At 37.9% G+C, this 13,000-nt stretch overlaps 1 protein-coding gene across 2 annotated transcripts in view; it reads left to right on the top strand.

Annotated features, from left to right (window-relative positions):
* MED14 (mediator complex subunit 14) overlaps positions 1-13,000 on the top strand; it is an 87,455-nt gene that overhangs the window by 53,843 nt on the left and 20,612 nt on the right. For both annotated transcript variants that reach the window (XM_050777615.1, XM_050777616.1), the window contains exons 17-23: positions 576-736; positions 824-970; positions 1,637-1,728; positions 2,672-2,824; positions 3,449-3,718; positions 8,213-8,353; positions 11,584-11,695. In XM_050777615.1, coding sequence (XP_050633572.1) covers positions 576-736; positions 824-970; positions 1,637-1,728; positions 2,672-2,824; positions 3,449-3,718; positions 8,213-8,353; positions 11,584-11,695 — 1,076 coding nt within the window. The remainder of the gene's footprint in view (positions 1-575; positions 737-823; positions 971-1,636; positions 1,729-2,671; positions 2,825-3,448; positions 3,719-8,212; positions 8,354-11,583; positions 11,696-13,000) is intronic.

Genomic DNA, 13,000 nt, shown 5'->3' with positions numbered 1-13,000 from the left:
ACAGCAAGACTCCATCTCTTAAAAAACAAAACATATGAATACCTGCTGTGTCAGCCACCATAAGCACTTTCATTTTCTTCATCAATGACACATAAAGTAATTCTTCATCTCTATTTTGTAATTGGGAAATTCAGAGACATTAAATGTGGCTGAGTCAGAGTTAGAATGTGGGTCTCTGACTCCAAGGCCCTTATTGTTTGTACTGTATCATCCTGTCTTCAAAGAGTGGTTTTATAAGGATTTATTCCCCTTAGCTTTTCCTTGAGGATGTTCTAGATAGATTTTGTAGAAAACCAGTGTTCTTGATTTTCATTCTGTAGAATTGTAGTCTTTTTTAAAGAACAAAATTATGAATAAAGACAAACATCACTGTTAAAATGAGAGTTCTAATCCATATTGATGTGAATGGAAATGGATTAAATACTATTAATTGCTGTGAATTGCTTCCTGCCTTGGCAGAAGGTATCTAGAAGTGGAGTTTGAACTGAAGCTCTAATGTCATACCCTGTCTGTCATTGTGTACATTGCGCTTTGTCTGTGTAAAGTGTATTTCATATGCTGTCTTTTATCACCAGAATTCCTCCCTGTAAGGGTATAAGTGAGGAAACCCAAAAGGCTCTGGACCGCTGTCTTCTTGATTGCACTTTCCGATTACAAGGTAGAAATAACCGCACTTGGGTAGCAGAGTTAGTGTTTGCAAATTGTCCACTTAATGGCACTTCTACCAGGGAGCAAGGTGAGATGTTTCACACATTTTGTCTTTGCATATTTCTGGATTTTTTTTAGTATCGGTTACTATTAATATTCTCTTTTAATCCTGTAGGCCCATCCCGGCACGTTTACCTGACATATGAAAATCTGTTGTCTGAGCCTGTTGGTGGTAGAAAAGTGGTTGAAATGTTTCTTAATGACTGGAATAGCATTGCACGATTATATGAGTGTGTGTTGGAATTTGCACGTTCTCTACCAGGTACATGTAGAGATAATCTCCTTTTTAAATAAATAATTAAAAAAAAAAAGTCCATACCCTTTTTTTTTTAACTGAAGAAGTAAAACATGCAGTGTTCAAAGCAAAAAAATCAAAAGTATATCTAATAAAACTTAAGTGTTCCTTTCACTTCAGACTTCAATTTCCTTCCCCTAAAGACAACCACTGTTAAGTTTCTTTTGTTTGCAAAAATTTTACACACAGGTGTACTGTATCATAATAATAGTGCTTATTTACTGTGTGCCATACAATATTATAAACAGTTTGCTTGTGTTAACAAATGAGTTATCTTCACAGTCTTCACAATCACAATCATGAGGTGAGTATTATTCCTCATTTTACAGAAGAAAACAAGTTGCAAAGACCAAGAACTTTGTATAAAGTCCCATAGCTAGTGAGTGGCGGAGTTGGAATTGGAACCCTTTAACCACTATGCTAGACTGCTTCAGTGTATCTCACCTGCCCTTGCCCCCTTTTGTAGAAATGGAAGCATATTATTTATTATGCTGTTGCTTTTTTTAAAACTAAGTTACTTAACTAGAGACCTGTCTGGGCATATAATATTGCCAAAATGCCATCTTATTCAAATTTATATTTTAAAATTTTACATGTATAATATTAATCTCCTTTTTGTTTCCTTCGGTTTAGACATACCCGCTCATCTAAATATTTTCTCAGAAGTTCGTGTTTATAATTACCGCAAACTTATCTTGTGTTATGGAACCACCAAGGGAAGCTCAGTAAGTCTGATTGAAATGCTGAAGTTCCTGTCTTATGAATTTTTTAAAAATCAAGAATTAAAAAAACATGAAAATTACCTTAATATAAGTAAGAGCTCAAGTAAAAGTTAGGGATAAAATGGTAAATTTTAAATGCTTGTGGCTATAAATATAGTACACTATAATGCTTAACTCTTTAAAATTGAAAACAAAAATAATAACCCTGTGATGGGGTATATGATGTTGAAGCAATTTGGATAAGGTAATGTACTGATGGTGTTTGTATTTTTTTCTTCACTGATTACAGATTTGCTTGGCAATGTGATTATTGTAAGGAAAATTATGTATGAGTGGTTATAACAATATGGGATGTTTTTGCTTTTGGGCACGTGAATGTTAACATTGTTTCATCTTAATCTTGAAGTATTTCCTGTAATCTGTAGTTCTTTATTTTTTTCCCACCTCACATGTAAAGTCCTAGAAATGTAGTATAAAAATGCAGCCAACTGGTTTCTCTCTAGACTTCTACGTCAAGTAATGTCAGGTTACTTGAGCTTTTTAAAATCTATTAACCAAATGTATCTGTGTTCAGAGTGGCACCCTTCCCCTTTATGACAGTGCTCCTTAGTTGATGGTACCAAGAGTGTGACTCTTCTTTAGTTCAAGAGAAAAATGAAAAGAAAAACTAATGATAATTTTCAAATAAAGTTTAATAAAGTTGTTTTAGCGCCTTTCTGTTTTATTTAGTAAAAGAGGACTAACACATGGTCAGGGAATGTACTTTCAATATTAACACATATTAGCACATCTGGAGTTCGAATCCAGTCTTATTTTATTGCTTGTTTTCCAAAAAAAAAAATCTCCTTTAGATTTTTGGCATTTTGCCTTACTTTTAACATTTTTTTCCCCCTACTTGAATCTGTTACTTTCTCAGTTTCTGAAACATGTAATCTTTTTCATTTAGATTAGTATCCAATGGAATTCAGTCCATCAAAAATTCCACATTTCTTTGGGAACTGTTGGCCCAAACTCAGGTTGCAGTAACTGTCACAATACCATTCTCCATCAGCTTCAAGAAATGTTCAACAAAACACCAAATGTGGTTCAGTTATTACAGGTAATTAAGTTTATTTTCTGTCTAAAAATAAGACTTAGTGTGCCAGCCGTGCTGGTTCACACCTGTAATCCCAACACTTTGGGAGGCCAAGGCGAAAGGATTGCTTGTTCTCAGGAGTCCAAGACCAGCTTGGGCAATGTGGCAAAACCCTGTCTCTATAAAAATACAAAAATTAGCCAGGTGTGGCGATGCACGCCTGTAGTCCCAGCTATCTGGGAGGCTGAAGTGGGAGGGTCACCTGAGCCTGGGGAAGTCAAGGCTGCAGTGAGCCGTGATTGTGCCACTGCACTCCAGCCTGGGTGGCAGAATGAGACCCTGTCTTAAAAAACAAACAAACAAAAACCGCATTTAGTGTCTCAGGCAAAACTCTTCAAAAGATCATGGAGACTTGTCTTTAATGACTAAGGCTGATAACTTTTGTCTTCTATATCTTGAACACTTCTTTGAGAATTTTCTTTGATTCAATGTGGACCCAGTGATCCAGTTTGCATTCTCTTCAAGGGGATGTTTTATGGAATCTGCCAGAAGGACGTTGTCTTGTTTTTGACATTTATACACTGAAAATTCTGAGGTTTTAACGTTTGTACAGAAACTGGCTGCTCTCACTGTGTTTGTTCCTTTTAGGTACTGTTTGATACTCAGGCTCCATTAAATGCCATCAACAAACTCCCCACTGTGCCCATGTTGGGCTTGACCCAGAGAACCAACACTGCCTACCAGTGCTTCTCCATTCTACCACAGTCATCCACCCACATCAGACTGGCCTTCAGGAACATGTATTGCATCGATATATACTGCCGGAGTCGAGGTGTTGTGGCAATACGGGATGGTGCCTATAGTCTTTTTGATAACAGCAAATTAGTTGAAGGTTTCTATCCTGCACCAGGACTAAAGGTAACAGACTTTAGTGTTATAACATGAGTAAACATAAAAATTATCTCTAAAATAGTTTCTTTGATGGGGAAATAATGGGGAAAAGCAACAAATTCCTGTTTAAATTTAATATAAGTAGCAGTGTTAATTCATCATCTCTATAACTTCATTCTGAAGGAGCTAGAAGTTCTCATAAAGTGCCGTGCTTATGTGTATGAGATGATTAAAATATTTTTCTTTACATTCTTACCTTCTGATTAGTAGGATGAAGATACTAAAGAGTTGTATTTGGTCTTTGGAACTTTAAAAGTAGTTTTTATCATTGATTTTTGAAAAGATTTGGTCATCAATTCTACTGTGATGCTTATTTATTTATTTATTTATTTATGAGACAGAGTCTCACTTTGTCACCCAGGCTGGAGTATAGTGGCACGATCTTGGCTCACTGCAACCTCAGCCATGTGGGTTCAAGTGACTCTCCTGCCTCAGCCTCCCCAGTAGCTGAGATTATAGGCATGTGCCACCACACCTGGCTAATTTTTGCATTTTTAGTAGGGATGGGATTTCACTATGTTGGCCAGGCTGGTCTCGAACTCCTGACCTCAAGCAATCCACCTGCCTCAGCCTCCCAAAGTGCTGGGATTACAGGCGTGATGTAATCTGTGCCTGGCCTGATGCATTTTAAAAATGTAAGGTCCTGGACCCTCGCAAAGTGCTAGGATCACAGTAACCTGTGCCTGGCCTGATGCTTTTTAAAAATGTAAGGTCCTGGACTACAACTGCCAGAGTGGTTAACTGATGTGATAGCTCAGTTGTATGTGTTTTTTGTCTGGAGTCAAATAAATCTAAAAGGCTTGATTTGAAAAATAGTCTCCTGCAATTCACTCTTGTCATTTTCTTGCTCCCCAGATGCCCTGTTTTCAATTCTTATATAGCTGATTATCTTGGTATTTATATCTTTATCTCTAAGTAGAATGCCTACATTGCTATTTGTTTACTTTTTGGTTGAGGGCATTATCTGATTCTCACAATGGAAGATGAGCATTCTTTTTTTTTTTTTTTTTTTTCTGTTTTCTTTTCTTTTCTTTTTTTTTTTTTTTTTTGGAGACAGGATCTCGTTCTGTCCTCCAAGCTGGAGTGCAGTGGCATGATCATGGCTCACTGCAGCCTCAACCACCAGGGCTAAATCCGTCCTCCCACCATACCACCTCAACTTCCCCAGTAGCAGGGACCACACCCGGATAATTTTTGTATTTTTTGTAGAGATGGGATTTTGTCATGTTGCCCAGGCTTTAGTTGTTATTAAATTCTTTTTTATGTGTGCCTTCCTCCTTCCAGGCTGCTCTCAGTACATAAACACATTTGCCTTTCCTCCTATCTTGGTAACATGGTTAGGTAGCAATTTTGATTAGATTATTTTTCAGCATTTGCACTGTTATGAATATGTAAGCATTGCTGCAACCAAGCTTACTATGATTATTTTTCCTGTCTTGCTCAACATTTTATTTTATTGGGAATATTAATTGGGTCTTTTTTGGTTTCACTTTCTCTGTAGTACCTATCACTAATTAACCTTAAACTCTCTCCTATTTATATAACTCCTTTTAGTATGTTCAAACATATCAAGATACCTTATTGATTTAATCTTGAAGAAATCTCTTCAATAGGCCTCTGACCTGCTCCAATTTTAACTGATAGCAGTCTGGGCCTTCTACACAGTTTTCACTTAGGAATCTGCAAAAGGATGAAAGGGGAGATTCCTCTATTTCTCTTTTATGTTGCATGTTGCATGCCTTGTGTCGTGGGCCCCTTGTTTTTTTTCTTAGTTTATTTCATTGTTTTGATTACTGGGAGAAGGTACATGGTGGGTGGAGAGTTAATTTGAAATCATGTATGCCTGAAAGCATCTTTAGTTTACCCTCATCTAACTGAAGTGGCTAGGTAAAGAACTCTAGGTTGCAATCATTTTCTGTAAAAATTTTGAAGATACTACTTCATTGTCTCGTAGCTTGCATTGTGACTATTGAGATGTGTAATGAGTTCACACTGTTGAACATTATGTGACTTGACTGGGCTCTTTCAGTCTGAAAACTTACATCCTTTTGCTTTGGGAAATTTCCTTGCACTATTTCTTTGTTCATCTCCGTTGTTTTCTCTGTTAGCTCGTTTGGGTACTCCCAGTGTTCTGATGCTAGGCATTGTGGACTTGTCCTCTAGTTTTCTTATTTCTTCTGTTGTTTTTTTTTTTTGGTCTCTTGTTTCTGGGAGATACCTCACTTTTTTCCTCTTATCCCTCTATTTTTTATTTCTATCAATATTTTATTTTGGCCATTCTTTAAAAATTTTTTTCAAAAGGTCTTTTTTTGTTTCAAAATGTTTATTTTAAACATTCTATTATATGACAACATTACTTTTTCTTCTTTTTATCCTACATAATCTCTATTTTATTTACCTTGCTTTTGTGTATGTGGGGGTGTGGTATTGATTTCTTTTATATTAGTGTCTTTCCTCAAATGTTAAGCGATTCTTAACTCCCTGCTCTTATTTAAAGGTAAGACTTATTGACTGTGGTCTTCATTGCAGGATGATCTCCTTGTGCCATTTCTTTGGGAAACTCCTGATATCAGTAGCTTTAGGTCTTTTTGTTGGACTGGTGTGAGTACCAAGACAGAAGTATCCAAATCTTCTGCATAGATGGTATGCATCTGGCTCTCAATATTGGGAAAGTCAAATGAGAAAACGAGTATTCTCAAATTTATGTAGACTTTGATCCCCATTTTTTATATGGTAGTCCTTCTCTCAATTGATCTTGGCGTCCCTCAAGTCAGAGATCCTCCTCCAGGGTGGAAGAGATCAACCCAGCTCAGTGAGAATAGCAGAGGATCTGGGAGGGTCTAAGTGTCTCTTAGACTTTCACTTAGTCCTTCTGTTATTAGTCCCACTTTTATCCCCACTTCCAAAGGTACCCATATTAGTCCGTTTTCACACTGCCGTAAAGATACTACCCAAGACTGGGTAATTTATAAAGGAAAGAGGTTTAATTGACTCACAGTTCCACAAGCTTAACAGAAAGAATGGCTAGGAGGCCTCAGGAAATGTACAATTGTAGTGGAAGGTAAAGGGGAAGCGCAAGAGCAGGGGAAACTTCTACTTATAAAACCATTAGATCTCATGAGAACTCACTATCACAACAGCCTGGGGGGAACTGTCCCCATAATCCAATCAATCAGTCCCTCTCTCAACACATGGGGATTATAATTCGATTACAATTCAAGATGAGATTTGGGTGGGGACACAGAGCCAAACCATATCAGTGCCTGATACTGCCAGTTCCAAAGTGTCTCGGGGATCTGGATGGAAATAGTTTGCTTCTTGGCTTTCCCCACAGCTTACTTAGGATACAGCTTTCTCACATTGGATGGTTCTAGTTGCTACTAAACCATCTGCTTTGCAGCCTCCAGGATGTATTGCTGTTTTTTCTGTTTTCCCATTCTTTTTGTCTTTGTTACTTATTGCTTCAAAATTTTTTTTCCAGTAGTTTTAGTGGGGAAAGAATGCAGTGTGTGTTGTGAGCCCATCATCTTTAATTAAAAGTAGACTGTCGACTTTTTTTTTTTGAGACAGGGTCTCACTCTGTTGCCCAGGCTGGAGCACAGTGGTGGGATCACGGCTCACTGCAGCCTCAACTTCCCAGGTTCAAGCAGTCCTCCCATCTCAGCCTCCCTAGTAGCTGGATCCACAGGTGTGCACTGTCATGCCTGGCTGATTTTTGTATTTTTTGTAGAGATGAGGTTTTGCCATTGTTGCCCAGGTTGGTCTCGCAAGGGATCCTCCCACCTCAGCCTCCCAAAGTGCTAGGATTATAAGCATGAGCCACTGTGCTCAGCCCACTTTGGACTTTTAATAGCTCTCTAGTGATTCTGATAAGCTTATGATAGAATACTGGGGATGTAAGGAGTGTTAAAGAGAATCTGTGCTTGAAACATAAACTCTGATAGCCTTGCTCAGTTTTGACAATATATAAAAACAAGGCTGTCCCACTCTTAATGGTTCAAGATTAAATCATGTAATATAAAAAAGGAAAAAATTGGATCGTTTTTTACTCAGTTTTCCTTTCATATTTTCTAGTTTAAAAAGTGAGAGCGCTCACTAGCTGGGGAATTTTCCAAGTTATGGCCAATATGCTTTTCATTTTTTACCCCCATTTCTGGATTAGAAGTTAATAAGAAAATATTATGATCTGATGGTAAGAGGTGCCAGGATGTACTTCTTTCTTCAACTTTTTGCTCACACAATATTTCTTAGTTGATATGACCTTTTTTTAGATGCTGTTTTTGTTAACTGTTTTCCTTAGTTTCCATCTTCAAAATTAACAATATTTCTTCTAGGTTGTCCTAGTAATGATCTTCAAGGATCAACATACTATGTTTCTGTTTAAATATTCTAAATAATTTAAAATGTTTTGCTAATAATGTTAGGTAAAATAATCTAATTTTTACCTGTTTATATCCGTAGACGTTCCTGAATATGTTTGTTGACAGCAATCAGGATGCTCGAAGAAGGTCTGTAAATGAGGACGATAATCCCCCTTCTCCTATAGGAGGAGATATGATGGATTCTTTAATATCGCAGCTCCAGCCACCACCCCAGCAACAGGTAATATCTAGCCAAAATTCCAAGTGGTATCACATTTCTGTAACTTCACAGGTTCTATAGGCATCAAAGACAAGGAGGTCCTTGGTGGGCCCGAGATGCCCAGGAAATACTTATGAAATAATGAGTTACAGAAGGAGGTGAGGAGGAGACTTCCAGTGACAAGAAATGAATAGTGTTGGAAACAGCATTAATCTCAGATCATTCACGCACTTAAAATGATGTTATATGATTCCAGGGATGGAAATATCATCCGCAGGATGTGAGATCTTTGAGAGAGTTTCCTCACCTTGTCTTGAAGGACAGATGCTATTAAAGTAGAGCACAGTGGACTAAATGTCTAGCGATGTTCAGTAGGGACTGCTACAGAGAATAGGTGGACAAATTTTCAGGGTTCTGTCCTCAGACCATTTGGATAAGCCACATCATAGAACCATAAGAGCTTTCAGTTCTGTCCTGTCACCTTCACATGTCTGAGAGTTGAACAGGCCCCTAGGCCAGCCATTGTTTTCTCACAGACCCTCCTGAAATAGAAGGTGAACAGTGATCATTTAGCCCTTCAACAGTCCTGTGTGACTCCCTAGTCTGAAAAATCCTCATTGAGGCTGTAGACTCTGGGCTGGAGTCTTCAGGGGCTCCATTTTTAGTTGTATATGAGCACATAGCCTCTAGGCAAGGCTCTTTGGCACATCCTTTAGTTTTGGTTTACAAAATAGCTCACTGCTTCTCACCCAGAAGCTTTCATGAATAGCATTGCTTGAAACCAGCATTGTGCAGAGAATCCTCTTAGCTTATTTTATTGCTTAGCTTCTGGTCTGGCTACTTAGTGACTACAACTTTCCAGTGCTTAAATCTTTGAAAAAATACTAGATTCTTACTAGAAGGAGGGTTTTTTGGAAGCTCTATTGTTCCTGGCAGCTATTTAGGGTTACTTGCCTTCTCGCTGTTTCCCTTCTTGGCCTTCATGTAGAACAGGGAAGCTCAGTAAAGGCCTATGCGAATGTCTCTGTGTAGCCAAGGTGCTGCACTCTTGTGACAGACATTGACTCAGATGAGATACTAGCCCTCTGAGGATGCTGGGCCACCATGGGAGAGAAGTACCTTGGCCCAGCGGATATCAGAGCAGCTTTTTCCTTGTGGAAGCCACTTTCTTGCATTTTTTATTTTTCCTGTACCTGATATGGAGCAGGGAATGAGCCACATCCTTTCGGGGAAAGAAGTAACTGAGATGGGCTATCTCATGACCATGGCCGTAGCAGGGTCAATGTTATAGGGGGAATGGAGGGAGAATGTGGTCCATTATTCTCTCTGTCTCCCAAGATAAGTTGTTCATTGGCCCCTCTATAATGATTTTTTTTTTTTTTTTTTTTTGAGATGAAGTTTTGTTCTTGTTGCCCAGGCTGGAGTGCAGTGGTGTGATCTCAGCTCACCGCAACCTCCGCCTCCCAGGTTCAAGTGATTCTCCTGCCTCAGCCTCCCGAGTAGCTGGCACTACAGGCACGCACCACCATACCCGGCTGATATTGTATTTTTAGTAGAGAGGGGGTTTCTCCATGTTGGTCAGTCTGGTCTCAAACTCTCGACCTCAGGTGATCTGCCTGCCTTGGCCTCCCAAAGTGCTGTTGTTACTGAAAAAAATCATAATTTGACACAGTGAGAGCCTGCAGCGCTAGTTTATTAGATACTCTGATTTGGCTAAGAGCTCTATACACCCAGTAGCATTTCATACTGAACATGAGATTTCTAACTAGGAAAATAGTTGCAAGCTAAGGCAGAAGGATTAGATGTGGGTAGATTGGCCAAAGGTTAGGATATTCTAGAAAAGTTAGAATGATTTGTCACTTTGGGAAAACTTGAGGAATTTTCTGCTTTTTCTTGCTCTGTATTCAACCTGTAGGTAGAGCCTTTTTGTTTGTTTTGTTTTTAAGTTAAAAAGTTTGACACTTAATACCAAGTCAGAATCCTTTTAAAAGAATATTCATCTGCCATGGTTAAATGTCTTTAGTCGGTGGCTTTGGCTTTATGTACTCCTAAAGATTGAGCCTTTTATTGAGCAGTTTCAGTTTTCAGTTTTTTCTGCTTATCGGATATCTGTGCAATGCTTCTATTTGTAAACTGTTCATCTCCCTGATAAGACAGTTGTGAGAAAAAAATGTTCATAAAGGGATTCATGTACATTTTACTTGATGTTAGCAGGTAGCTTTTCTTCTTTTATGTAAAATGCTGTTTTAGTGTATAAGCTAGTCCATGAGAAAGGAAAGGAAGAAAATATAAAAGTTTATGAATATCATAGTTTTAATTAACAAGTTAGTATGGCTTACATTTCCAAACATAAAGGTACATTCTACATTATTGGATAAAACAGTATGGGCAAATACATGATTTTGTAGCTTATGAGTCAGCCTGAATTCTATAATTTCTTTAAGATAGCTTAGAAAGAATCAATAAAAAAAAAAAGTAGACAATCTGGTTTTAAAAATAGGTAAAAGATTCAAGTCATTTCACATAATAGGATGTCCAAGTGGCCAATAAGCACAGAAAAGGTATTCAAACATTATTTGCCATCACAGAAATACAAATTAAAGCTACAATGAGGTAACACTCCACACCCACAAAAATGACTTTAAGAAACAAATTGATAATTATTTCCAACATTTGATGTTAGGAACAACTGAAACTCTCGCGTGGCACTAGAAAATATGTAAAATGTTACAACTACCTTGTGAAAGTGATAAAGATGAGTAAAGGTCAGGCTGAGCTACCATATTTCATTGATACTAAACGCCACCAAATGTAAGATGCATCAGTTTTTATCTACTGCTCAGAAAGAAAAAGCACTGCCAGTTAAACTAACATCCCATAAATGGAAAGAGACACCCTGATTTTAGAGATATTAAAGTGTGGGGGGAAAATGTCTTAGAATCAATGAAATGGTAGATAAATAATAGAGATAAATCAGTTATATGCTAGATATAAAATGAGCAAAAAACATCTTGAGGGATAGAAAGCATTGCAAGATCGGGAAAGAGGATGTTGCTATTTTAAAACATTTCGAAAGTCAGGGTTGTGTTGTTGATGTGTATTTATTTTGCACGCTTTTATAACTCATGTTTCCTATTTGGTAACCAACAAAGTGTGTAAATATTAACACTGTTGCTATAATTAGTGAAAGCCACACTCTTATGCTCCATGCAGTTGGCCATTTTACCAACATTTAATTTTCTTCTTTTCAGCCATTTCCAAAGCAGCCAGGAACATCAGGTGCTTATCCTCTTACTTCACCCCCTACATCTTATCATAGCACAGTCAATCAGTCTCCCTCTATGATGCACACACAGTCTCCAGGTAAGATATCACTTACTTTCTTGTCATGTTCAACTTTCAAATCCAAAATACACACACACCCCCCCCCACATTGAGAAGCACTGTGCATCTAGCCTCAGGCTTCAGAGAGAATTCCCTTTCTAGTCTATGGCTAGATAGTTGTCTCTCATTTATTATGGAAGGTTTGTGAAGTCTGTGTCCAGGCTCAGGAGCACTTTAAAAGGTTTAAATTAATGTCACCCAGAGCCAGACTCACAGCACAACTCCAGGGGGTGCTAATCACAACATGATCTATATTACAGATCGACAGACTCTAAGGCCTATAGAGCCAAATCCTGCCTGTCATCTGTTTTTGTAAATAAAGTTTCATTGGAATGAAGCCACACTTGTTTATGTAATGTCTATGGCTGCTTTCCCACTATGACAGCCCTTTACAGAAAAAGTTTGCTAAGCCATGGAATAGGTGGAAGGGTGGCCTGCCCCCAAGCTCCGAGTCAGGCAGTGCACAGTCTGTTTGTCCAGACATAATGGCTTTGTTGGCAGCCCTATGAAGTGTGCCGTAAAAGTGCTTGAGAATGCCAAATTTTTGCTTTTAACTGAATGATTCAGTGGTATCTCTTGAGCACTTGCTCTGTGCCAAATGCTGCCTGGTGCTGGGGATTTAGCAGTGAACCAGATATCAGCCCTGCTCTTGAGCTTATCATCTAGCAAGGAAGCTAGGTCATCAGATTTATTGGGGAGAATGACCCCTTGCCTACTAGGTCCTGGTAATATGTCCAGAGCATAATGATGGTTTTTTTCAAAGAAAGTTTTAGCATAAAAGATGTGATATGTAATATAGGATGTAAAATATAAGAAATTAAATGATTTTTAAAAGCATGCATAATAAAACCTTTTATCTACTGTAAATATATCAGTCCACTCAACTAAAGAATACATTAAGTAGTTTAGTACCAATTGAAGGCATTCGGGCTTATCAGAGAACAGGACAAACAAAACTACATTAAATCCTGATTTTTAAGTAACAAACCCAACAAATACATCTGCTTTTAAGTTTTCACTTTGAAAAGCAGAATTTGCGGTGCATACTTTTCTCCTTTATAAAATACGAAAATTCTTATAGATATGTATATGTGTGTCTGTATATGAGAAATTTGTATTGACCAGAAAATCCGTTAATCTGCAGGTGGGAGATGTAATGACATAACTTATTCAATAGCTAATCCCATTTGTAAAATGAGAATAATATAAAACCTTTTCCATAGGGATGTTGTAAGAATTCAATGCAATAGTTCACATAAAGTGTTTAGCCTGGGGCATGGTACG

This window comes from Macaca thibetana, chromosome X (assembly GCF_024542745.1).
Source record: "Macaca thibetana thibetana isolate TM-01 chromosome X, ASM2454274v1, whole genome shotgun sequence".
In the NCBI taxonomy this organism is placed as follows: domain Eukaryota; kingdom Metazoa; phylum Chordata; class Mammalia; order Primates; family Cercopithecidae; genus Macaca; species Macaca thibetana.
This window is presented reverse-complemented; position numbering and strand designations above follow the sequence as displayed.